This window comes from Ochotona princeps, chromosome X (assembly GCF_030435755.1).
Source record: "Ochotona princeps isolate mOchPri1 chromosome X, mOchPri1.hap1, whole genome shotgun sequence".
NCBI classification, from domain to species: Eukaryota; Metazoa; Chordata; class Mammalia; order Lagomorpha; family Ochotonidae; genus Ochotona; species Ochotona princeps.
This window is the reverse complement of record NC_080865.1, coordinates 105,721,851-105,749,072: the sequence shown is the minus strand read 5'-3', so window position 1 is coordinate 105,749,072 and position 27,222 is coordinate 105,721,851. Positions and strand designations below refer to the sequence as shown.

Here is a 27,222-nt window from a genome sequence, read left to right as displayed (position 1 = left end):
TCCCCAAATATTTCTAAGGCTGGAGTTAGGCCAGCCAAAGCCAGGAGTCAAGAGCTTCTTCCAGATTTCCCATCATGAGTGCAGAGGCCCAAACACTTGGGCTGTTCTCTGTTGCTTTCCCAGGTGTATTTGCAGAGAGCTGGACTGGAAGCAGAACAGTCAGGACTTCAATCACAGCCCCCGTGGGATGCTGGCATCACAGGTAGCAGCTTAACGCATTATAGCACAGCACTGTCCCCAACTATCTTCTGCCTTTTTATCACAATGGTTTACTGTTCCTTCACACTTAGCCTCACTCTCACTCACCTGGGAAAGTTTCTACCCTGGTAAATGCAAGCCATAGCCATACCCCTCTGCTGCTTCCCTCCCAGCCCTGAGAAGTCTGAAGAATACCAGACACCCCTGCTCCCCAGTGCCAGTAGGAATTCACGAACACTCACCCCCAAATGGGTACTTCACAGCCTCCAGTTTCCTCTGGCCCACCCACCTTCACACTCTCAGAGGCAATGCTTCATATTCTCACCTCAAACTTCCCTCTCTTCTCAATTGTACTGAACAAGAAAACAGAGCCAGCTCACTGCAATGGTCTAGTAGTTAAATCGTCATATTGCAGGCGCCAGGATCCCATGTGGGCGCCTGTTCTAATCCCAGCAGCTCCACTTCCCATCCAGCTCCCTGCTTGTGGCCTGGGAGAGCAGATGAGGACGGCCCAAAGCCTTGGGACCCTGCACCCGCGTGGGAGACCTGGAAGAAGCTCCTGGCTTTGGATTGGCTCAGCTCCAGCCATTGCGGCCACTTGGAGAGTGAACCAGCAGATAGGAAATCTTTCTCTCTCTCTCTCTCTCCTTCTCTATAAATCTGCCTTTCAAAAAAAAAAAAAAAGATAAAATACATCTTTAAAAAAGTAACAGAGGCAACTGCTAAAAACAATGCTCATTATTTACAGCCAATCAGAACGTTCCCTATACACAATCTACACAACCAGTGCCTCCTATCCCTGCTACATGTGAACTAGCAAGTCCCATGTCTGCTGTATAAGGTCACTGTGCTCACTATGAACATTTCTCCTGCACTGTCACTTTGTCGCTGGATCAAAACCATCAGCCTGAACACATGCTGTGGTGTCTCTCCCGACCCCCGCACTATCCACTTAGTATGCTTTACTAGAAGGTTGTCCAGAGCTGCTTGCTTCATTTCCACATGTCCCAGGGTCTCTGAAATCCACTCCGGCCAGGCTTTGGTCACCATTGCTCCACCAAGACTGTGTTTACTGAGCTCAGTGACCACCATGCTGCAAAAATTCAGCGTTCAGTTTCCAGACCTCACCCTGTAGGATCTCTTGGCAACCACAGAGTAGTCTCAGGATGACTCCTGCAGCCTTTTGAAGAAATGATACCACTGTAGATTCCTCTTGCCCTTTCCAATCTCGAGATGCTAGCAAGGGCATAAGACTCACTCTCAGGCCTCCTCTCCACCTTCTCACAGCCTAAATGAAGTCATCCCCCCCCCAATATTTGTGGAAAATGCACCCAGAGAACTCAAACCCCTGGACTCTCCCTGGGACCCAAATTCACACATACAACTTGCTATGTGACCTCCACACTTGGCTCTCCCCAAGGCATCTTTTGAAAACATGCCCAAGTCTGTTCCCCTTCAGCTCCTTTCAGAGCAGCAAATCCCATCACTATTTTTCACTTGCTGGCTTAAGCCCTAAACCATGGGAGCACCTTTGATTTCAGTCGTTCTCTCATAGCCCACAATCTGTCACCATTATTTTCAAAAGCTTCTCCCCATCCAGCCATTTCGGCACCACTGCTACTGATTCCCTAGTCGCAGATCTACTGGAACAGCCTACTCACTCATGCCACCATCTCTCCTTATTAAAGGAATCCTTTCTTTAATAAGCATGAATCAGATCTCGCTATTCTCCTAGTAGGTTCTAGTTGTGTTTGAAGTAAAACCTAAGCTCTGTGCCCTCCAAACCCTACATGATATACCCAGGTATCTCTAAGCTTGTTTCTGATCATTCACCCCCCTCAGTAAGGTCATTCCACTCACAACAGTCTATGCTGATGCATCGGGCCTGTGTACTTGCTAGCTGTGTTGGGAACAGCCTTTCCCCAGAAATCAGCTTTTCTCTCCCGTTCTAGACACATGAAATCACCAAATGCTCATTACCTTCCTTAAACTTGAGAGTGCATTAACCTCCCACATTTATGAAGCCTCCATGGTCATGTGCAAGCATATAGAGAAACCAAGCCTCTTCGACAGTCTGAATCTGTGGGCCTGCCGAGTTCTGGGACTTACCTTGAAGCAGTACTCGTGGCAGCAGATACCAAGGTGCTCGAGCGTGATCTTGGGACAGTCTTGGATCTCCTGACTGCAGTAGGTACAGATCCCTCCAGTTCTTCTGCAAAATGAAAACCAAAGCCCAGCAGTGAGGCAGGCACACAGCTTTCTGATATGGTGCAGCCAGATAAGGTGTGCCATCAGATCCCCAGTCTATCATCTTTGTGGTGTGCTACTGGCAGCAGAACTGTGCTTCAGACTGGTTCTCAGCCTGATGTCAACTTTTGCGCCATTTCCAAAATCAGGCATGAATCTTTGCTCCGGTCATTATACATAGTACACAGGAGTATTTTGACCTGGTTTTATTCAAGGCAACTTGTCTCCCTGGCCCTCTGCCTAGCATCTTTGCCAGTGTCTGCTCCCTCTAGATCAGAAAACCAATGTCCTCTCCCTCAGGAGATATGCCCTTGTATGTTTTATCTAGTCCCCTGTTGTTTCTATTTTTTAAAAAAGATTAATTTTATTTTTATTGGAAAGTCAGATATACAGAGAGGAGGAGAGACAGAGAGGAAGATCTTCCATCCAATGATTCACTCCACAAGTGAGCGCAATGGCCAGTGCTATGCCGATCTGAAGCCGGGAACCAGGAGCTTCTTCCAGGTCTCCCACACGGGTGCAGGGTCTCAATGATTTGGGCCATCCTTGACTGCTTTCCCAGGCCACAAGCAGGGAGCTGGATGGGAAGTGCAGCCACTGGGATTAGAACCGTTGCCCATATGGGATCCCGGGGCATTCAAGGCGAGGACTTTAGCCACTAGGCTACCGCGCCAGGCCCTAGTCCCGTGTTTTTAACAGCGCTCTCTTCATGCCTGGGACACTAAGCCCTGCCCTTTCTGCTCCTATATTCTTGGACCCACACTGCCCTAATGCCACCTAGATAGCCTGCTCAGATTTGATGCTGAAATTCTGGGTTGAGCATCTCTCCACTTCTGAAGTTTCTGCTTTTGTCCCTGAAAATCAATTCTGCTTATCCCCATCAGATAGCAGCTTCTCATAGCACCTGCTTGCCCTGACCCTACAGGCTAAATCAGTGATACCATCTTCCAGCTGGATGAATCTGTTTCTAATAGGAGCAGCAATGGTAATAACCAGTGTGATTACCATAGGTATCTGGGTTTCATCCTTGCCATCCTCATGTTGACCCAGAATTCACTCTCTCAACAGCAATACTGCTAAGGGTGGGCATGTGCTGAGGTGATTAAATCACTGTTTGGGACGTCTGCATCCAATATTGAAGTGCCTGGTTCAAGTCCCAGTCTCGCTGATTCTGATCCAGTGTCCTGCTAATGCAAACCCTGGAAGGCAGCAGGTAATGGCCTAAATATCTGAGTGCCTGCCACCCGCGTGGGTGATTTAGATGGAGTTCCTGGTTTTGAGTTTCAACTTGGCCTATCCCTGGCTGTTCTAGCCATTTGCGTAATGAACTACTGAATGTATGATTTCTCTCTCTCTCTCTCTCTCTCTCTCTCTCTCTTTCTCTCTCTCCTCTAATAAAAATATTTGAAAATCAGTACCTTTGAAAACCTATTCTGTCACACACACACACACACACACACACACACACACACAAAATACTCCCACATTCAGTCCAGCTCTGTGTCAAATCTCTTAGCATGATCCATGGGAGCTCAGTTATCTTTGTGCACCTAATATATGCATGCAAGTGCATCTTTTTTTAAAATGATTTTTAAAAATCATTTAAAAGGCAGAGTGAGAGGGAGAGAGAGAAATGGAGGGACACACACAGAGACAGATCTTCCATCTGCTAATTTACTCTCCAAATGACCTCAACAGCCATGACTGAGCCAGAGCAAAGCCAGGAGCCAGGAACTTCTTCCAGGTTTCCCATTTGGGTGCAGGGCCCAAGCAACGTGGCTCATTCTGCTGGTTTCCAGTTGCATTAGCAGGCAGCTTGATCAGAAGTGGAGCAGACAGGACTCAAACTGATGCCCATATAGGATTCCAGCCTAAGCAGAGATTATCGAAGCTGTGAATACCACAAGGACCCACATTGTTCAGGGAAGGGCAATCAACATAGAGGTAATCAAAATTGTTAAGCAGTGTACAAAGGTTACACTGACCAGGATATCTACCCAGGTCCTGGCTCCTCCTGAAAAGTACGCTTATAGTTAAACTTTCAGAAAGGCAGAGTAAAAAGCTAAAACAACATGGGCTAAGAAGTCCTCATTGCATTACAAAGAAAGTCCACTTTAAAAGAAACATTTTTGATGGAATGTTTAGTTCAATTGTACAATGAATTTAACCATGGGAGTCTGATCATTAATTACAAAACTTTTTGAAGATTTATGTATTTGAATTGCAGAGTGGCAGAAAGAAATAGAGATCTCCCATCCACTGGCTCGCTTCCTAAATGGCAACATCAGCTGGGGATAAGCCAGGCTGAAATCAGACGCCCCATCTGAGTTCCACATGGGCGGTGGGGCCCAGACACTTGGGCCGTCCTCTGCTGCTTTCCCTGCTTACACTAGCAGGGAGCTGGGTCAGAGGTAGAACAGCCTGTATTTGAACTGGTGCTCTGATTTTGAATGCTAGTACTTCAAGGGTGGTTTAACATGATGTGCCACAGTTCTGGCCCTTTACGTATTATATTTCACAAAGCAGTGGGACTGAAAAATGAAAAACCAGGGGATGCATATAATTGAGTTAAGCAGTTGTGAGAGGCCGTCCTGGCAAGCTAGAGGCTTCATAGATATTATTTCTAATTTCAAAACCACCCCAAACAAAACTGGAGAGAAAGAAAATAGATGCCTTTGAGGAAGCTGCTAAAGGATGCAGGGTTCTTGCAGATACTCTGGAAATGGATACTGGCAGTGGTGGCGCACCTATGTGCACACATCTGAAACCACTGTACGATAGACTTTAAAATGAGAAACATAACTCGATAAAGCTGCTAAGAAAAAAATCATCCTAAAAGGCTACAGATGAGGTGAGGCTTACAGAGGTTGAGAATCTTGCCCCACAGTGGGATAATTTGTCAGCCAAAACCTCAAATGCAGGACCTGTTCCAGGGTGGGCAGTGGCACGCTGCGATGGTGTGGAGGACACTTCCTTGTGGCATCATGCAGCAGATGAGGACGTGATCAGTAAAAGTCTACATGTGGGATCAATGTTGTCATGCAGCGGGTTAAGTGGCCACTTTGAATACAAGGCCTCTCCACTTGCAATCTAGCTCCCTGCTAATATACTAGGGAAAGCAGTGGCTTTGGCTTGGTCCTGCCCTGGCCACTGGAAAAAAAGGATAGGGGCTAAAAAGAGGATCCCTGAGGTCTGGAATGGGATGTAAATCACAGCTTTATAAAAAAACTGATGCTGTGCCCCAACTTTAGGCAACTCCCTAGGTGGTTGCCTTGCACCTACACAAGTGTTATACTGGGACTGGTTGATGACAAATTTGTGTTAACTATACCACTGTGCCAGCAAAGCTGCCTATTCTATTCTTTTTTTAAAGATCTGCGGGGATAGGGGCAGAGCGCCCATCACCCCAATATAGGTACACACTGACCGGGGCCACCCCACCACCACTGCCATCACCATGCACATGTAAAGATATGATATGCATTTCCCAGGGCTGGGGGACTGGAGATGGGTGAGAATAGGAGCCATTGAGGATTAGGTTTGGCATGTGTAAGATGGTTTCTGGGGGCTTCCATGGACCAAGCCACTGTACCTATCTATAGGTAATCGAGGGAGCCGAGCTGGGGTGTATCAGAAGACAGAATCTGGAGGCCTCCCTGGGTCAAAGCACCTGCACATGCACATGAGAACCGGAGCTGGGGGCAAACCAGGCCAGTCTGGGTCTCAGCAACCTCCAGTGCTGAAAGCCATGTTTGCAGGGGTGGGGAGGTCTTGTAGGGGTTCTTTGGGGTCCTACACTGAGTCACAGAACCCACCAAAACACACAAGAGCTGGGGCTAGGAGCAGGTTGGGCCAGACTAGGCCTCCGCACCCAGCAAGAGCCAAAACTTGGGATGGGCCAGGCCAGGCTAGGCTGCAGTGCCCACTGGAGAGCGCCAGGGCTGGGGCTGGTCACCTTGGGCAGGGTGGCAGCATTCCCTGACACACACAGGAACCAGGGATGGGGAAGGGATTGGTAGGCGATCCTTGGGGACACCTCTGCTAGGCTGTAGCACTAAGGCATGAGAGACCCAGAACAAGTGGAGGGCTGGGCTAGGCTAGGCTACAGCACCCACTGGTTCACATGAGAGTGAAGCTGGGGGCAGACGGACTAGGCAGCTGCACCCACTGGTGTGTGTGTTGGCTGGTACAGGGGGTGCACTGAGCCCGACCATACAGCAGCTGGAACACTCACGGAAGTAAGTCTTTGTGCCTCCCAGGTGAGGCTTCTTAGGGGTTCCCTAATTAGGCTGTTGCACTCTATCTCTGACCTCAGAGAAAAGCACATAAACATGGTCTACCTCCAAAGCACATATTGCAAGATTGGGCCATCTCAGTTGCAGTCCCTCATGCAAGGATGGAGAACATACCCAGATGAGAATGAAAGACAAGACAGCCAGCTCATCTAAGCCCACACAAGACTTCAAGTACTTCATCAAAAGATGAAAAGGACAGGTTGAACAACACTCCAGGCCGGGCTCTACAAAAGGCACATAGGTCTGTGGAAGCACTGAGATTGACAAAGACAACGAACAGGCCTTCAAAAGAATGTCTCAGCTCTGTTGTAATGAAGCTGACAAATTCTCAGAACAATCACAATAATCAAGAGCACTCAAGTAACACCCTTGGAACATTGTCCCTCACATCGGGCTTCAAAGGTGCTATCAAATGACTGTCTCCATCCTTGGGCACTGATGTAGAGTGACAGCAAAGAGTGGCAGCCAGCAAAGAGTGGCACACTTTCTCCTGCCCGTCCCCCTCCACAAGCCACTCCTCCCCCACCCCTGCAGACACAGGAGGGAAACAGAAGCCATTTATCTCACCCTCCCCCTGCAACCCTCTCCACCTAATGGGAACCCCTCATAGGTCTGCAATCACATCACTTTTGTAATAAATACTAAATAAAATGAAAAACAAACAAAAATGATGTGCTCAAGGCCACACTGTGGTGTATCAGGGTAAGTCTCTGCTTATGTTACCAGAATAACATGTGAGCACTGGTTCGAGTCCTGGCTGATCCACTTTCAACCCAAATCCCTGCTAATGCACATGGGGAAGCAGCAGAAGATGACCAAAGGCCTTGGGCACCTGCACCCATGTTGGGGACATAGAAGAAGCCTCCGCCTCCTGGCTTTGGATCGGCTCAGCTCCAGCCATTGTGGCCATGTGGGGAGTGAACCAGCAGATGGAAGATCTCTCACTCACTCTAAGTGTGTGTGTGTGTGTGTGTGTGTGTGTGTGTCCTCTCTCTCTCTCTGAATCTCTGCCTTTCAAAGAAATTTTTTAAAATCTTAAAAAAAAAAAAACTATGCTGTCTTTCACAAAAAGGGGGCAGGGGAGGGAAAGGTTACTCTCTCTGGAGAGACTCAGAGAGTGGGAGGTAAAAGCTTCTCTCTGCCTTACCCTTACAAACAAACAAAAAAGACAGCAAAGGTGGTCAGCATTGTGGCACCGTGAGTCAAGGCCACTGTGATGTTATATCCTACATGGGTAACAGTTCATGTCTTGGCTGCTCCAGTTGTGGCCCAGCTCTCTGTCACTAGCCTGGGAAAGCAGCAGAGGGTGCTTTGAATGCTTGAGCCTCTATACCCATGTGGGAGGCCCAGATGAAGCCTCTGGCTTCTGGCTTTGGTGTCACCTAATCACAGTCATTATGACCATCCAGGGAGTGAACTACTGAAGAAAGATCTCTCCCTCTGCTTCTCCCTCTGTTTCTGTAACCTTGACCTTCAGATAGATAAACATATCTTTCAACAACAACGACAACAACAACAAAAAACGGGCAGAAAAAAAGGTGGCATTATAAATGAAGTATGAGATGAGTTAACCATAAACAGACAACTCAAAAGTACCCTACCATGCATAAATTACAGCAATATGTAATTACATTACACACTCACTCAACAATTACCTGGAACCAATCTTGAACCAAATTATACAAGATACTGGTGACACAGGAGTGAGGACAACATGGAGCCTAGCAACAGGTCATGTCATAGATGTCCCGAGACTTGCTCTTACCTGCCATAGCGTGAAGATGCCTGCTTCCCAGGAGACAGGTCACTCGCATTCACGTACTCCTTCACGAAGACCACACCTTGGCTGTGGAAGGAGCACAGTACAACAAAAGGAGATACACTACAGGAATGCAGGGGACCGGCCCACAGCAAGGGTCCAGGCCTCAGGGAAGGTGGAGGAGCCTTAGGGCGGGCGTCCACTTGTTTGGAGAGTCCTAGAAAAAGTATCTTCTTTTTCCTCTCTCTAAGCCTAGGATGTCCTCCTGTCCTATACCCTAGACTGCTGCCCTCATTCCCTGGTGCCTTCCCCGAGGGCCTGAAAAAAATAGGGAGCTTACACCAGAGGCATTAAGATTGCACTCTGTGGCTCCTTGGCTAATAAGCTTCAGGGAGTTGAGAGGGGCATTACAAGGAAGTCAAGATATTTACCTCTAAGGAGAATTAGGGAACACCTCTAGTCAGAAAACAGCTCCCAAGGAGCCAGATTTCCCTTCTTACATGGCTGACTTGGAGTCTGGTTCACTGGGAGGAGCTGGCACATAAACATACAGCTGCTCACAAGTGTCAGCGGTGGTAAAAGAGACCAGGCACCTTGAAGGGCTTTGCATCCTGTGGGGAACGGAGAGGGGTTTGGGCTAAAATGGACAACTTGCATCTTGCACAGCCAAGCTGGATTTGGGGGTCTAATCCCAAACCTGCACCTTGAAGGCATTTCAAAGAATGCCAGTGTTTGGGGAATGATGCCTACCATGATCAACTCATGGAATGTCTTACTCTTCAGGTGAGAAAACCTATGCTAGGCGTGTAGAAACATAGTTCAAGGCACAGCCCCTGTCAGTGGTCAGATCCCAAACTTGCCGTGTCAGCTGAGAACTCCAGACTGCAGCAAGCAATAAAGAGGCACAGCCTTGCTCACTTCCTCACTGGGTGGGACAGTGCCTTACCAAGACCAGCCTCCTGAACTCCCACTTTGCAGTGAACACTCTGAAGAAGGCAAGGCCAAGGGAAGAGGGCTAAATGAATGTACATGTTGGTGAAGTGGGACGTTGGATGAGCACATCCTGGAAGCCAGGTGCTACCACCAAAGCAGGAAATGGACAGGTCCATGACTTAGCTATGACGTTCAGCACCTGACCTAGAAACTGCCCTCTGAGGCATCTTACAAAGCCTTTCTTTGGCCAAGTCTTCCACTGGCACTCGCTGTGCCTCCCCCAGCCACAAATCCCATACCCTAAGATGCTACAGCTGCCCAGAACACTTCAGGCCATTCTGTCAGTCCATCCCTCTGTACGTCCCAGCTCACATCTGCCCAACCTTTCACATTCTCAGGCCAGCACTAGGAACAATTAACTTAGCTCTGTGATGATTCAAGCTTCATCTTTCCCTTCACTCTCTTGCCAGAGCCTCCAGCACCCAAGACACCAGCTAGTTTATGAGTGAGGAGGGAGAAGGGAAGAACAGTTATGACCCAGAAGCCACCTGGTCCCCTGCCTCATAGTGTTAATCGATGTCCTATCACAGGCAGCTCAAGCACGAGCTGCAATGAGTGCCCTGAAGCCCACCTGGACATCCCACGCTCTCTCAGTCCTTTACAGACAAAATCATTTCTTGCTCTGGGAAGGCTGGCCGAGGATCTGCCCCCTACCTACACCATGCGCTAGGTAGACGGCTTACCTCCACCCACTCAATCACCACTTGTCTAGTGTTGTATTACCCTATGATTCTGCCAGGTACCATGGGGCTTCAGAGAAGGCCTCCCAGGAACCTGGAGAGACAGAACAAGAGCAGCGATTGTGAGAGGAAGGCGATGAGATGGTCTGCTGACTGAACACCTGGCAGGGGTTGGGCATCCTCAGATGCACAGCCAGCTGGTGAGTCCAGGGAGAACAGAACTGCAAGGGTGCAGGAGGATACCCCCAGGACTGCAGGGAGAATAAAGAAGCCCTCTGATAACCCTTTTCGCACCTCCTTCCTAATGACCTCTTCTTCCTCACCGGCCAGACCCTATGAAACTCAGCCCCTGCCACCTCCTCAGCTCAGTTCCCACCCTCGGCCTCGGTACCTCTCTATCACAGCACCCATGGTTTTCTGTTCTCACGCAGTTTCCATAGTTCAGTGGCTAACAATACAGGTACTGGGCTCTGACTATCCAGGCTCTAATCCCTGGTGAGCCACTTCGTGGAACTGAGAGATCAAGAGGCAGGTAAGGGAACACCATCACAAGAACAACAAAAGGCCTATGAGGAAGTGCAGGGATCCTGACAAGCTGTACTGATGTGAAGTGGGCTCTAGGGATCAAGACTGAATCTGGGAGTCAGAAAGTCACATCACAGAGTTGGAGGCGAAGCGCATCGGGCAGAGACGGGACACACGTCAGCAAGTGCAGACATCCTCTCTTACAGTCTAGTCTGCTCACATAAACACACAGAGACTACACTGGATCTGATCCAACAACTTCAACTGTCTTTAAATAAAGCTATCTTTAAAGTGCTTTTACGTATTCATTTATAAAACATTCATTTTTTATTTGAAAGGCACATTTTGCAAAGAAAAGGAGAAATAGTGAGATCTCCCATCCACTGGTTCACTCCCCAAATGGCTGGAGCTGAGCCAGTCCAAAACCACGAGCCAGGAACTTCTTCTAGATCTGCCACATGGATACAAGGTCCCAAGGACTTGGGCTGTCATTTACTGGTTTCCCAGGCCATAAACAAGGAGCTGGATGGCAAGTGGAGCAGACAGGACATGAAACAGCACCCATAGTGGATGCTGGCACCACGGGTAGGGGATTGGTTTGCTACACCACCATGTTACCTTTGCAGATGAGAACTGATGGAATGGTTCAAGGTCATGCAGTCTTATGCTAACTTGCTTGTAAAAATACATTTTCAAGGACAGCACTGTGGCACAGCAAATAAAACTGCCACTTGCAACACCAGCATCCAATACTGGCATTGGTTCAAGTGCCGACTTACACTTCTAATCCGGATGGAAAGCAATGGGAGATGTCCATGGTCCATGTCCAGTGGACCCACACACCCACTTGGGAGAGCTGGAAGACGCTCTTGGCTTTGCTTGGTACCACCCTGGCTACTGCAGCCATTTGAGGACTGAACGAGTGGCTGGAAAAGCATCAATCAACCTCTCCCTCTCTTCCTGTGAAATAAATAAATAGGTATTTTCAAACTAGATTTTCAAAACTTGGGTATTTTAAGATGTGATCCATGATCAGACAAATTTATTAGGTGTTCAAATTGGAAATTTTGCACAGGTACAATAAATATTTGATTTGGTGTGGATGGGCCCCAGAAAACACGTTACAGGCCTGGTGCTGTGCACTGCTGCCTGGCCCCTCTCGGGCCCTCGGTCTCAGCCCTGCTTCCTCAGCTACTGATGCCGGTTCCTTGCAACCACAGCCCGACCATGGCGGCTCTCCAGTCACGGTGGCAGCAGAAGCATTCAACAGCGCCTTGTGATGTCAGCGCTCAGAGTCCACACTTCCCTCAAAGCATGGGCTCTTCCCTTTCCCTGGGCCACGCATGGGCTCACGGAGGTGACGCAATGCTCGCAAGCTGAAACTTACCACAAACCTGTGACTCCTTATAACACTCATACTCGCAGAGGCCAGTGGGCATGCCTAGAGCCTGTGGGCGTGTCCTGCCTCACAGTCACTGATCGAAACCCGGTCTCCTTACCTGCTGGCACAGCCCTCGGCTGCAGGCAGCTTGTCAGGCGCTCCGGGGCTCTGCTGCTCCAGCATGCTGGGCTGGACCGCCGGCTCAGTGGCTGCAGCTGTGTCTCCCTGGCCACTTCCCAGAGCTGCAGGCTGCTCCCGCCCATCTTCTGCCACCTGGCTGGCCACGCTGCTCTCTGCACCACCAGCCACAGCGCTGAGAAAGAATGAACACGAGTGTGCTGAGTGAGCCTGGGACTGGCCACAGCCACGCATCACACAGTGGCTACCACTGCCCAGAGGCCCGGGGTGACTCACATTCCCGACTGTGAGCCAGAGAGCCAAGCTGTGGGCTCCAATGCTGCCGCCCGGAAGCCGTTTGGGTCAGAGGACCCCAGTGCCACTGCTGTCTGCTTGGTGAGGAAAACGAGGCAGCCCCTATATGTGACGGAGGCAACTCAAGTCGCCTGTGAAGCCAGCAAGGAGAGAGTAGCTGTTCGGGGGGGGGGGGGGGGGGGTCTTTCCTGGCCTCACAGCATGCCTGCACTGCACTCTCAAAAGAGGATTTGTAGCAAAGAAGACAGACGCTGTTAGCCCTTCTGCACTCCCATCACCATCCCCAAACTCTGAGCATCCCTGGGCCCTACCAGCCAGCGTCTACAACAACATTGCAGGAAATGTCCAAGACTGCAGGCCAGTGGAGGTGATCCTCCCCAGGAAGCAGAGGACAAACGTGGCCCTGTGCTGCCTCCCTGTGGCAGTCACTGGCACTCTCCCTCTGCCTGTGACACACAGAGAAGGCATGATGACCTCATCTCCGCATTCTGCAAAGTAGCTGTGCCTGGAATTGGATCAGAGTTCTGTCCTGCCCCAGGTCCCGAGGCCACTGCTGATACCTGACACACCCACATTCGACAAAGAGCAGTACCTTCCCGCGCGCTCCGTTAGAGCTGCTCAGTTTGCCTGCTGCTCATGCAGAAAGAATGTGAGCCCGAAAGCCCTCTGTTGCAGCCTAACAAGGAAAACAGCTGCCTAAGTTCTAGAGGGGAAGTCTGGCCTTCTTCAGTTTCACAACTGGATCTTGACATTGACCCAGCACTCTGTGAGAGCAAATATCTTACATGCTTTATATGTAAGCCCATTGAAAGCTAATAGCAACCCTCCTGGGCACGAGCTACGAGTCCTACTATTCCACACACCAAGAAATCAAAGCCCAGTGAAAATGAGAAGCCACAATTAGTAACAGAACTTGAATTTGAACTCCAGCACCAGTCCTCGCTATCAGGCACTGTATTATACTGCTTGCCTCTGTGCACATGATAAAGCAAGGCTAAATCAGAGTAAAGACGAATCCCTGAAGGTTGAATCACTTAAAATGAAACTGCCTTACAACCTGGTGAGAGTAAGTTTCTAGGGCTCCGCGGGACTTTACTCTCTGCGTCCCCTCTGGCATTGCTGTCACAGTTGCTCGCCACAGTGACACAGGATAAATCGTGGCCGCAGGCTCCGGTTTCCCTCCCTGCACGCCCACACCTTGTGCTCCTGCACAGATGTGAACACCAGTACTCAAGATGCGTCAGTTCTAAGGCCACCTGACCAACTAGGAACGCAGAAGTCTCCTTCAAATCCTTACAGGCGATGTACTGTTCTCCGGCAGCCGGGGCCTGGGTGACCGGCGACTACCACTCACAGTCATCCAAGCCCAGCAGGACCACCTCAGCTCATTACGCTATGAAGGGAGAAGGCTAATAAAGACAGAATCCTCAGGGAGGGGCCGTGATGCGCGGCTAGGCCAATTTGTTATCCTGGCGCGCCACCTAGCGTCCGTTATGTGTACGGCCGCCGGAGAAGATGGCTGTGGCGGATCTCATTCTGCACCGCCATTTCGCTTTGCGAAAGGTCGCATTTCTCCAGAATCTTTGCGGCCAGAGCTCGCGGAGGCAGGACATGGCGGCGTGCGCAAGCGCACTCCCGACAGCCGTGTGCCGGTTTGGGCGTATGCGATCCTGGCAAGCAACGCCTCAGGCTCGCCAAGGCGCAGACGCGGTTATGGTCGCCCAAGATGGCACTGATTCGCGCTGCCGCACACGTTGCACACGTTTCGTATGTACTGCCCAGACCGCTGGAGGCCATTGGGAGCTCTCAGGAACTCAAGTGTCTTCCTAAAGTGATCGTGAACCCTGCAGAGCAGTACCATTAACATTGAGACGTGTAATTGTGTGTGTGTGTGTGTGTGTGTGTGTGTGTAGGCAGGGGAGGGGCGTCACTGTATGGTCTGGTAGGCTTTTTAGCAGCATCCCTGGGCTGTATGTACCCTTTAGAATCCAACAGTACTTTCCCCTTCCAGTTGTGACTACTAACAGTGTCACCAGATACTGTTAGCTATCCCCCAGGGGAGGGAGGAAGCCTGCAAGACGCCCCTGGTTCAAACCCACTACCCTAAAACAATGGCTCTTGAAAATAAAATGTGGAGCTTTTAAAGAGACATAGGTGGTGGAAGCGACCTGAGACAAATTAAGTGCAAAGCTCCACTTGGGGCTCAGGAAGTGTTTTTTTCTGCCAATAGTTCCCAGCTATTTTTTCAAGTGCAACCAGACATGTGACAAAATGTGAATGAGAAAGTTTGCATTCATTTTTGCAAACTTAATATCATAAGAAAGTAGTTCAAGCCAGCTTGGGGACTGAGCTCTAACACCTGTAATGCTGTGGAAACTGCATCTCACAGATTTGCTTGGAAGACTCTACAGCACCTGGCATGTTACACCTCACCCTCCAGTAGCTGATTTAAGTTTAAGAAATAAACAAACTTGGAGCCTGACATGATGGCTCAGTGGCTGAAATCCTCGCCTTGTACATGCTGGGATCCCATACGGGCACCAGTTCATGTCCTGGCTGCTCCACTTCCCATCCAGCTCCCTGCCTGTGGCCTGGGAAAGCAGTAGAGGACGGCCCAAAGCCTTGGGATCCTGCACCCGCGTGGGAGACCCAGAAGAAGCTCCTGGCTCCTGGCTTCAGATCGGCTTAGCTCCGGCCATTGCAGCCACTTGGGGAGTGAACCAGCAGACAGAAGATCTTTCTCTGTATCCCTTTCTCTCTGTAAATCTGCCTTTGCAATACATTTTTTTAACAAACATTTGGAACATGTGAACACAGAAACATACCAGGACTTCATCACTGGTACATTTGCTGAAAACAATCCCACGCCATGCTCTTCTTTGGCTTGGCGCTTAAGATCCAGCTTCCTTATCATGCCTGACCAAGGCCCAGCCCTGTCCGCAATCTCTCTTACCACAGAGGCTCCAATAATCACAGGCTTTAGGACACACTAAGTACATTTCCACTGCATAGTTATTCAGGTTTTGGGTCCTTTCCCTGTTCTCTTTGTTCACCCAGTGTCTCCTGCTCTGCTCTGCTCAGCATCACCACTCCACTTGACCACCCTGGCTATTTCCTGCGCTCGAAGTCCTTCCCAGGAAGCACACAGATCCAAGCTCCAGGCCTATGTTCCTTGTCGTAATTCTGTATCAACCTTGAAAAGCTGGAAAGTACCCTATGAGAGGCTGCAGAGTACTGTGCACACAGTACATGCCTGCAAGGTAAACAGCTGTCGCAGTCATTGGTGACACAGCACAGAAGGACAGTTGGCCCCTACCTACTTTGTGGAAAATCCTCCTCCACCGCTTCTCTCTCAGGCCTCCATCACTGGTAGCACCCAGCTACGTACAGAGCCAGGAAATAGCACAGTTTCGCCACCCTTTGTTTATCCTACTCCCTCTGCCTGGAGGACATCCAAGGCATCATGTGTTGGGACAATGTGAACCGGCCTGTGCTTGCACCTCCAGGCAGCACGCTTGTTGCGAGCAGAGCTGTCTCCTGTTCGTGTGGGCCATGCTCCGCCACAGGGAAGGTACTGTCCAAGTTGTTGCTGACTCAGAGTGACCCTTCTTGATCACGGAGACAACAAAGTTGAATGGCAAGCTCTCTGCGCCCCGAGGAAAAGGTCTGAAGGTTCCAGCTGGGGCTCTGCTCTCTCCATGTGCATTAGACCAAGGCCGCAGGCTCCACTGGCACTGCCTTCCCAAGACGAAGGCTGCTGCACAGCCACACTGCCGCTGTTTGCTCCGGAACCTCAGCACTGCATCGACGCCTTACCCTTTTGTGGCCTCCAGGTCGGCTGGAATGATTCCTCTCATCCAGGCCAGAAGCAGTCAAGGTGGCACTGGAGCTGAGGGAGCAAGCCTCAGAGCAAAGGAGGTGGGGGCCCCGGGCTTCACCTGCCCGGCTGCTTTCTCACAGGAAGGGGGAGTTGCATCTGCCAGTCACTCCTGACACAAATGCCACTGTGCATAACAACGTCATGTCAATCTTGGACATGACCTTAGCACCTGAGTTCAAAACTAGTCACTGCCCCTTGACCAACTTTGGATCCCTAGGTCAGTCTGTTCCTGGCTGTGGACTCCACAATCTTTGCCTGACTGACACCTCAGGGTTACCCCCACAGAAAAAGAATGGCCACTCCCCCCGGTGAACGGTAGATGAAACAGAGAAGAATCCTTGGGATATTCAGCTGATTCCCATCAAAATTTGTGCCTCCAGGAACACTGTTCTTCTCAGTTCCCTGCCGTATATGCCCTAGTAGCAGGATCTGTTTCCAAGCTCTGCCTGCCTGAGCCCTCCCCTCTATCACTATTCCATGTCTTCCTTTCTGCCCCCTCTACTGTTCACCTCAGCTTGAGTCTATGTAGGGTGATGCTAGACTGTCTGGACCAAAAAGCTTATCACCTGTCCCTTTTCTCTGCACTGGGTAGGTAGGTCCAACTCCAGGCTGGGTCCCTCCCAGGCCTTCCTGTCCTGCTGTGGCCACCTGACTGGAAGAAGGCCTGGAGTTAACAAGTGCTAGGGGGAGTCCTGGAGTGCTGGGGCTGAGACTGACCCTGCAGACTGTCTGACAACAGAAAGATCATGGGGAAATTGCCCCGCTCTTACCTCACAGGCAGTGGTCCAGGCTTGCAGGATGGAGAGCTGCCACTATCCACCTCTTGATCTTCCAGGAAAGGGATGAGGTCAGCAGCTGATCCCATGCTACGGAAGGACACCAAGCATGGTCTAGGTTCAGTACTATTGAAATGCCAGGGCATCCTGATACCCGGGACAGTGTAGCACAGTGCTTGAGGTCATGCTTCTAGCTTTGCTAACTCCCAGGCATATTACCCACTGCTTTTGGACCATATTTTCATCATCAGTGAATTAGGGAATAAGAGTCATCAGATCTGCTTCGTAAGTATACTGAGAAGAGTAAATGAGTGCATAGATGCCAAGAACTTTGGATAATGTCTGAACTGTACATATACTGACACCTTCCTGTGTCAAAGAGTCACGTGAGCATTTGGACAGCTCCTCTGCCTCTGCCCAGTTGATACAGATTTTGTGGGAGCACCTTCACCCTTCTCACCGTTCTCATATCACTGTCTGTGTAAAACAGACTGATATGAACAGGACACTCCATTAGCTGCATAAGCCTGTGTACCCTCCACTGGAATAAGACACTTGCTGAACTAAACAAAATCAGCAAAATCTAGAAGGGTCTTCAGGTTACATGTTATATAGAGACTTGACTTCACTTTAAGGAAGCCTAGTAGAAAGCAAGGACTTGTAGCATAATTCTTCCTTCTGGTGGAAGTTCCAAGGACCGAATCTTTGCTCCCATGACCCTTCTTTGGACCTGCTTAGAGACAATGGTTGTTGAGGCTGGATCTAGAAGTCAAGGCTCTGGATCTAGGAAGCAGATGACACTAGTAGAGTTAGGGAGGGGAAGAGGCTCCTGATGGGCTTGGAGAAGTGCAAGCAACTAGACTTGGAAGAGACGAGGGCTTTGGGAAGGGGCTAGGGGGCTGGTATGTTGCAGTTATAGCAATCTGCAGACATGCGCCCACTCATCTGCTCTGAGTCCTGAGGGTTCTAGCAGAATTTTCAGACAAATAATCTGAAGGAGCATCTGTACATGCAACCTTGCTACCCAATGATGACTCAGAATCCTTTGGGCACAGCTGGGAAAGCGGCCTTGACTCCACCCGAGACCGGAGCCCAGAGTCCAGAGCCCAGCAGAACTGGGGTTGCTGCTTTTCCCTTCACTGTATCTCATATTAGAAGTGGCCAGAGCAGCGGTTCATAACTGTTGAACTATCAAAACCACTTGAGCAGGACCCTCGGAGGATGCCCCACATCAGGGACCTGGGATGGGTGGGAGGCTGGGTGGGGCTTCTCCCTTTATCTCGCCCTTTATCTCCCTTTATCTCCCCCCGTTTTTTTTCCCTCAGATACAGGAAAAAAAAAAAACAAAGTGGAAATAATAGTCTTACCCACTTTGCCGTAGCCCTTGAACCTTTGTGCCCCAATTAACTATGTAAAAATTGTCAAAAAATAAAGAAAAATGGGGAAAAAAGAAAATCTATAACATGTGCACCCACATTATCCCATCCTGTACCCATGGCAGACATTAAAAAAAAAAAGTGGCCAGAGAGGGGAGTGAGGCAGGAAAAGGAGACCCTGGGGCTTCTGGAAGAGAAAGAAGAAATTCAAACCAAAGGGCCTCCTAGCTGGTTCTTGGGCCCAGGCAAAATGTAAGGCACCAATTTGTACTTCATTCAATCATCTATTCATCAGTTCGTCCCTTCACACACTTCACTCATTCTACCTGCCGAATACTAGCTCCATACGGAGATCGTGCCTCCAGCTGTGGGCGAAGCCTTGCTCTAGTAGAGCTCAAGAGCCAGTGGCAGCAGGTGAAAGAACGAACACATCTCAAGCTCTGGCAAGTCCAAGAAGCAGTGGAAAACCCAAGGACAAAGGATGTGGTATGGGCGGGGGCATGGGCAAAGCAGCAGACAGTAGCCCAGGAACTGGCTAGTGTCCCACTCCCAGCAGCACAAGTAGTTGGGCAACTTAGCCCTGAGTTGTCACCAGGAATATGACCGAATCCACCTCCCAAAGACAGCTCACCCTCTTTCAGAACTGATATCATCTGTTCCAGGCAAGGACCTCGGGGTTCCAGATCCCATGGTGTTTTCATTCAACTGGGCAGTCGGCCTATTCAGGGGGGAAAGAAGTATTTATTGACTCTGAATGTCCAGAGAAAAGGCATCCAGGACTGGAAACACAGGTCCATGACTGCTACCCTACACAGCTGTGCCCAGGACTTAGGCAAGCTCAAGTCGACTCTGGCACTAAATATTTCTGTGTTTCTTGCAAATGTGAAGGGCTGAAACAAGAGTGGATCTGAAAAACACAGCAAAGTGGTAGCTCATGAGGAGAGTACTACACTAAAGCTCAGATGGCCAACAAAGCCAGGGGTCGCTAATAAGTGACCAGATTCCTGTTGTTCAGAGCCTGGCTGGAGGTTTCAGTGTTACACATTAAGAAGATGGGTGAGTGCCTTCTTTATATTTTTTAATTTATTTTATTTGAAAGGGAGAGAGAGGGATGGAAAGAGAAGAGGAGTTGAGAGAAGGAAAGAGGTAAGAGGAGAGGAAAGGCGAGGAGAGGAGAGTTAAGGAGAGGAGAGGCGAAGCGAGGTGAGGAGAAGAGAGGAGAGGGGAAGGAGGAGAGGGGAGGGGAGGAGGAGGAATGATAGGGGAGGGAGGGGAGGAGAAGAGGGAGAGGAGAGCAGAAGCAAAGGGGGAAGGGATGAGGAAGGGGAGGGGAGAGAAGAGAAGAGAAGGGGAAGACGGAAGGAGAGGACCCCATCCATTGGTCAACTCCTCAGTAGCCTGGGTTGGACCAGGAAGAAGCCAGGAGCTTGGAATTCAACCTGTGTCTCACGTGGGTGGCAGAGACCCAAATATTTCAGTCATCAATTGCTTCATTCCTAGGTTGCACAGTAGCAAGAAGCTGAAATTACAAATGGAGCTAGGACTCAAACCCAGGTTATACCTGTAGGCTCTTATTCATTACAGAATAGCAGATCCCATTATCCTCTGACCTCCTCCTGGCCTTGCTTTGCCCTGGCCATTGCCAGATTGCTATGTCCTGGAGTAAAAGCACATTGAGTGTAGCAGATTCAGGTCAACGAAAGAAACTCAGTGTGGGGCAATGATCTGGCCTATTGTTTGGGTCTGCTCTGCAACGGGTTCCTGAGAGGTCTTGGCAGGACTCGTCCTCTCTGGGCTTCATGGATTCATTCCTTCAACAGACAGCCATTGCAGGTTTGCAAGGCCACGGACACCAGATACCATAGTTGGAACAGGACAGTCCTGGTCTCAGCTCCATCCGCTGAGCCTGGACCAAGAGCCAGGATGAAGTATGCTCCCTAGACAGACTTACCTCCCACAGTCTATGTCCTTGGAGTCCTGCTCACCAGCCAAATATTTGGGCTCCCTGGGTTGAGGGGTCCCTTTGTCACATGAAGATGACCTATAAAGGAAACATGCATAAGTTAAGTGCACAATAGTCTCCCAACTGCTTAGGTAGGAGCAGTTATATCATCTTCAGATGCCAGCTGACTCCAAGGAGCTTATAACCTGCCATTAATGTATTGGACCATTCATAAAACCTTATTACTAATAACCGACTGGAGGAATAGTCTGCTCTGATGATTTTACATGCTTCACCTCTTCACATCACGTTCACGACATGGGCACACTGTTATCCATGCCGATTTTCCAAATAGGTAAATTGAGGAACAGAGTGTGAGTGAGAAAAGAACTAGGATTTCCCAGACAGTGTAACTTCAGAGCTTTGAAATCTATTCTATCACAGTATAGGGCTGGTCCTACCATCCTGGTGCAGCCCCTCTGTTCTCTTCGAGATCACTGTCAAATACAACATCAACAGTCATGTCATCATCTCAGCCCACCTCCTTGCCACCTGTCCTTCCTTGTCCCTCCACTGCCTATCCCGTTCTCTGCACTTCCCAGGTCTCCTCATCTTTTCCTCTTTTTCTCGGCTGTCTACAAGTAAACCTTATCATTTATTTATCAATAAATACGATGTGTGTCTGGTAATGCTCCCTTGCCCCCTAATCCTATGAGTATAGTGGGTTATTAGGCAAAAAAGGTGCAAGGCGGGGGTATAACAGGCTGGGTGCACCTGCCTGCTATCGACTTGTCTTAACTTGCTCTCAACCCATTTTTCAGAGATTAACTGATCATCTTAGAGAAACTAAGGAAACAGCTTCCAATGTTGCCATATTATACTCATCACACTGGGTGACTCTAGATCATTCCAGCAACAAAGACTCTTGCACTCATATTCTGAGCCAATGCTTGTGCTAGGATGCAGGAAGAATGTAAACAATACTGGCTCTGCTCTATAGGTACTCACAGCCCTTGGGGGAGACATAGGTCTAAATGGACGATTGTGAGGTGGAAAAGAAACACGGGCGAGAAAGGAATCACAGAACAGATGGCTTTTGTAGTGAGACCAAACAGCACACAGGGGAGAAGACAGCCACGGAAGAGTCCATGGCCTTCAGGGAGAAGTCCAGCAGGGCAGAACGTAAGGCTAGGAGTGCACCAGTCTGTTAAAGGCTTCATCTGTTAAGGTGCTAAGTCTGGACTGCAGAATTTGGGTGGGCAAAAGGAATGACACTGTTCTTCACGACCTCCGCCTTCCAGGAAGAGGCAGTGTGGAGACAAAACAGTAGGAAAAGGCGGCGGACAGCTGGCCAAGTGATAGTGGAGGCCCACACCAGAGAGGGCTGTAGTGATGAAAACATCTCGAAGAAAAAATACACAGCAAGGAAAGTGGGGTTCAAGGAGAAGTCAGAAGGACCGGTCAGGAACTAGCATAGTGGACTGTGGGGGTGACCCAAAAATTCCGCTCTGCACCTAATGGACCCCATCATTCTGGCACAGCAATTGTCCAGTGGCTTAAGGGGGTGCTGCATACCTGGTGCCCCCTGCTACTACAGCTGACCAGTCTTAGCTTCAGGGATGTTCAGGGCTGAGTTGTCACACCTGAGAGCTGCTGGCACGCTGTATGATCAGCACAGATGACCAGGCTCACACTTGCATCTGTGCCTGCCCCTGTCTCCCACTGGACAGACAATGCAGCCTATGGTGGGTGGTCTCCAAGGCTGAGCCTACCTCTAATAGCCCAAAGCATGTGCTCTGTAACAGAAGCAGAGACCCCAGGCAACCCATGACTCCAACCCACCTTGTTAGCCATACAATGGCAGAGCTAGCTCCCAGGCTGTGGAGGGGGCAAGACAGCACCAGGGCCACCATACCTCATGTCCTCCAAATCTAGGGCGACCAGGTGGAGTCCTGGCCTGGGTGTCATGATCTGCAGGCGGAAAATCTCCTCACCTCTTGAACTGCAGGCCAAAGGACAGACCCGGGAATTACTGGTGAGGAAAGCCTTCTCCTGCTCCATCCATGCTGGGCATCTAACACTTCCTCTGGGACACCCAGACCCATTGCTCGCCCCCCCATCATTTGTTCTCATTTCTTCTTTGATGCGGAGCCCTCTGGGTGCTCCACAACACAGACAAGAGAGGGTGAGGGGCACTAGCCTCCCGGTCCCAGCTTGAGCCCAGCTTCGCCTCAGGCACATGAAGAAGACTTCCAGGTAGAAATATGATCTCTCAGCCCTGATGACCTATTGGGAGCTGCCACCCACAAGGTTGTGTGTGAGGCCAACAGGAATTCAGAGCTCATGTGCAGATGAGGATTCCTGGGCCTGAGATGCCAAGGAAAGTGACACAGCAGATTCTGAGGGGATGTGCCTGGGCGTCCAAGAACTGACGCTCACGGTGGGGGAGTGGGGGTGAGGGTGTGCTAGGAGCAATGCAGCACTCCCAGGCAGGCCACTCTGGACTATGTGTGATGTGCTCTGACCCTGCTGCAGACCTGACACCTATCAGATTTGTGCAAGGTGTTGTCCAGGACTGAAGAGAAACTAGAGCCGCTACACCAGATCTTCCTTGGTCTGTGCAGGGAAGCCCAAGTTCCCCTTTGTGACCAGTCCAAGTCACGCTGTAAGCCCTCCCACCCACAGTAGATGTCTTAAATCCTAACAGCAGACCTGCTCCTGCAAATGGAAACGTTGGGGTCTCATGCAATGTGGCTGGTTCTTTGGGAAAGCCATTCAGCTGTCCCAGGGGGAGGAAGGATTGATGAGCAAGGGTGAAGGCAGTGAGGCAGCTAGTTCGGTGACTCAGCTTCTTCAGCTGGTGGCTGCCTTCAGCCTAGACCGGGGAGGTATGGAGGTGGGGCAGCAGTTACTCACTCTGTTCCTTCGCCTCCTCCTCTGGAAGGGCTGTCAGCGACAAAGCCTTCTCCCTGAGCCCTGTCCCCCTTGAAAGCCAGTCTTGACTTGGATCATGATGATGACCTTGGTATTGATTACCGTGTCACGTAGGACAGCATGAAGTCTCTAACTCTGGGCCCACTCTGCCTCATTAAAAGCATGTAGTCCCAGAAACAGGGACATGCCTTGAAGATGTTAACAGGTGAGTGAAACCTGTTTTCTCACTGTCATTTCCGGTTGTGTCAGTGAGGAAAGGGAACATGTTACCAAGTCCCTGTGACTCTGCCCAAACTACCGCCCCTCTTTCACTCTTTCCTTCTCCTTTGTTTTACCCCGAGTACTCAATCCCCTTCTGAAAGACCAAGCTCACATGGCTCCTGTTCGGGGGTTGGGTTGTGTCTTTTCAAACCCCTGAGATGTATGACAAATTTAACCAAAGTAAGATGAGTCAACACTGCAGTTGGGTGAGCCCCCATCCAGAGATAGGTGTCCTGGAGGGAAATTTGGATCCAGGGAGACATACAGAGGCAAGACAGCCAGGTGAAGACCAAGGCAGAGATTAGGGTAATGCAATCGCAAGCCATAAGAACACTGAGGACTTTCAGCAACAAAAACTAAGGGAAAGGCATGGAACAGGTTCTCCCGCAGAGCCTTGGGAGGGACCACAGCCATGCCAGTACTTTGATCATGGCCTCACAGAGTCTACAACTGTGGAAGAATAAATACAGCTACTTTAAGACCCCCAGTTTTTGGATAACACATTACAGTAACCCCAACAAACAATTACAAAGAATCTTCAGGAACTTCATTGAGGAGAATGTGGGTAGTATAGCAGTTTCCACGGCCATCTAACATATCAGAGAGTCTAACATATCAGAGCTCAGGTCCCGGTCCCATGCTCCTGACTCCAGTGAGCGGATTCCTGTCTTACCCACCTGGGAGACCTAGACCGAGTCCCCAGATTCTAACAACAGCCAGACCCAGCCCTGAGCACTGCATGCACTTGGGGAACGAAACACGTGGGAACACTGTCGCACAGTTAAATTAAAATAAAAAAGAAAGAAAAGAAAGAAAGAAAAGATGGGCCCAGCACGATAGTGTAGTGGCTAAAGTCCTCGCCTTGCACGCACCAGGATCCCATGTGGTCGCCGGTTCTAATTCCGGCAGCCCTGCTTCCCATCCAGCTCCCAGCTTGTGGCCTGGGAAAGCAGGAGAGGACGGCCCAAAGCCTTGGGACCCTGCACCTGTGTGGGAGACCTGGAAGAGGCTCCTGGCTCCTGGTCGGCGCAGCACCGGCCGTTGTGGTCACTTGGGGAGTGAACCATCAGGCAGAAGATCTTCCTCTCTGTCTCTCCTCCTCTCTGTATATCCGCCTTTGCAATCAAAATAAATAAATCTTTAAAAAGAAGAAAAGAAAACTCAAAAAAAAGAAGTTTGTAGAAAATGGATGTTACAGAAAAACATACATTGATTTCAAATTTGAGGACACCAAAATAAGGTTGTTTTCTAATGCCATTTTCCACAAACTTTTTGAAGCCTCTTATATTGATTCTAAGAAAATTTGCAGCATGTCCTCCCTGATAACCACCCCCACCACCAGCTTCACTACTTCCCAAGACCTTTAGCCACAGATAAGTGTAGTCCAATCCAATTTAGTTTTCAGCTGGGCTGATAAATATTGGAGGCTAGGAGCGGTGGAAGGTTGCACACCCTTGGAAATCACTGAACGTTTTCTGATCCCGACGCCAAGATGATTGGTGAGGAAATGTCCAATGTGGCGGCTGGGAGCTGAGGGAATGCAAGTGGAGAGGAGCTGTGGCAGGAGCAAATGTCTTCTCACTGTCCTCAGTCCCATTTCCCTAGAGGGCCAGCAGATGGCAATGTTGGTCCCTCCTTGCATTTGAAGAGGGGTCTGCAGGTCCCAGGATACCAGTGCCTAAGACTGTGCCGGGTACTTTCAATGTATTATCCCACTTAGAATCAGGACAGCCTTTTAAAGTAGGTGTTATTGCTCTCTGTACTTTAGACTTAGCTCAAGATCACACACCCAATACAGAGTAAAGCCAGGATTTTGGCTGATGCCAGAATCTGGCCTTAGTCACTGCTCCCCAGCTACGTTGCCAGGCTGCAACCTGGGGGCTGACTTCCGACCAGGACCCAGGGTGCCCTTTTCTGTCTACAGAGACAGAGAACCAAAGGAGCCTGACCAGGCCAGAAGTGTTCAAGCAGGACCAGTTTGAAAGAGGGTATCTCAGTTTGCAGATGGCTGGGAGTTAGCAACAGCTGCACTTTTGGCTGTAGTTAGTGACCAGGGCATGACCAGGACTTGGGAAGGGGCAGGGTTATGATATCCTCCCATCCCACCCTTTCCCAGGAGAGCTAGAGTTAGTCTGAGTTACTGCTCCGCATCAGCCGAGCTTCTCACACAGCCAGGGAGTCAGCAAACGGGTGAGAGGTATTGATGGTATCCAGGCAGTTCGTGTGTTCCCCAATCCCCAAATTTTGGAGTGCCTTGCTAACATAAGCATTACTTACTTTGCCCTTCTCTCTCAGTACTGCAGCTGCTTCCAGCCAATTGCAGGCTGTTTTCATTTGCTCCCTTGGAAATGTACAGGTTACCTTCTTGGGCACTCAGAGCAGACCATGGCTCTACAGGCAAGACACTCAGGCACCATGGCCTAAGGTAACTGCCACCTCTGCCCAAGCCCCTGAGTCCCAATCTTTCAAGCTATGCAACTACTCCAGGCTGTCATTTTCAAGCCTCTTCCTTGGTCAGATCCTGCTTTTTGTTGAATTGTGTCTCCTCCACCCCTTGCCCACATGACACGCTGAACTTCTAACCCCCAGGACCTGAGTGTGACCATATTTGGGGACAGGGCCTTTCCACAGCTGATCAAGTTCAAGTGGGGTCATTAGGGCAGGCCCCAGCCCAGTGTGACAGGCGTCACCGTGCAAAGGGAACATTGGGGCATGGAGACACACACACAGGGAGGAGAGTGCATACACACCCGGGGAAGATGGCCACTGCCGAGCCACGCCCTCAGGCTCACTGAGCATCCTGCCCTCATAGCCCAGAAGGAACCTTGACCTCAGGAAGCAGGAAAGGAAAATAACATTTCTGTTGTTTTAAACCACCCAATTAGTGGTTCAGTCACTCCTCAGTATCTGAAGAATGCTGTTTCCAGGGCTCCCTTGGCTATCAGTATCTGTGGCTGCTCCAGTCCCTTATACAAAATGGCATAGCACCTGCATAGAACCAGCAGACGTCCTCCCACGTACTTTAGGTCATCACCAGATGGCTCACAATACCCAATACAAGTGCTTGGCAAACAGCTGTTACATTGCCCTGTCTAGAGAATCATAACAAGAATGTTGTAATATTCAGTACATATGCAATTTCTCTCCATTTTTTCTTATCTGCAGTTGATTTAATCTACAGATATGGAACCCATATATATGGAGGGTCGACTGTACTTTGTTATGACAGCCACCTTATTGTGATAGCCAAATGTTGTGTATTAAATAGCAGCAGGAGGGCTGGGGCGGTAGCCTAGAGGCTAAAGTCTTTGCCTTGCATAAGGGCACCTGTTCATGTCCCAGAGGCCCCGCTTCCCATCCAGCTCCCTGCCTGTGGCCTGGGAAAGCAGTGGAGGACGGCCCAAAGCCTTGAGACCCTGCACCCGCGTGGGAGAGCTGGAAGAGGTTCCTGGCTCCTGGCTTCGGATTGGCTCAGCTGTGGCTATTGTGGCCAGTTGGGGAGTAAACCAGTGAACTATACATCTTTCCCTCTGTCTCTCCTTC

The 27,222-nt window shown here is 49.9% G+C and overlaps 1 protein-coding gene across 1 annotated transcript in view; it reads right to left on the bottom strand.

Annotated features, from left to right (window-relative positions):
• Nucleotides 1-27,222, bottom strand: part of ZNF185 (zinc finger protein 185 with LIM domain) — a 52,331-nt gene that overhangs the window by 4,435 nt on the left and 20,674 nt on the right. The window contains exons 12-16 of the mRNA XM_058659182.1: nt 20,501-20,583; nt 17,161-17,341; nt 12,197-12,391; nt 8,506-8,586; nt 2,308-2,410 (exon numbers count right to left, since the gene is read on the bottom strand). Of these exons, the coding sequence (XP_058515165.1) occupies nt 2,308-2,410; nt 8,506-8,586; nt 12,197-12,391; nt 17,161-17,341; nt 20,501-20,583 (643 nt within the window). The remainder of the gene's footprint in view (nt 1-2,307; nt 2,411-8,505; nt 8,587-12,196; nt 12,392-17,160; nt 17,342-20,500; nt 20,584-27,222) is intronic.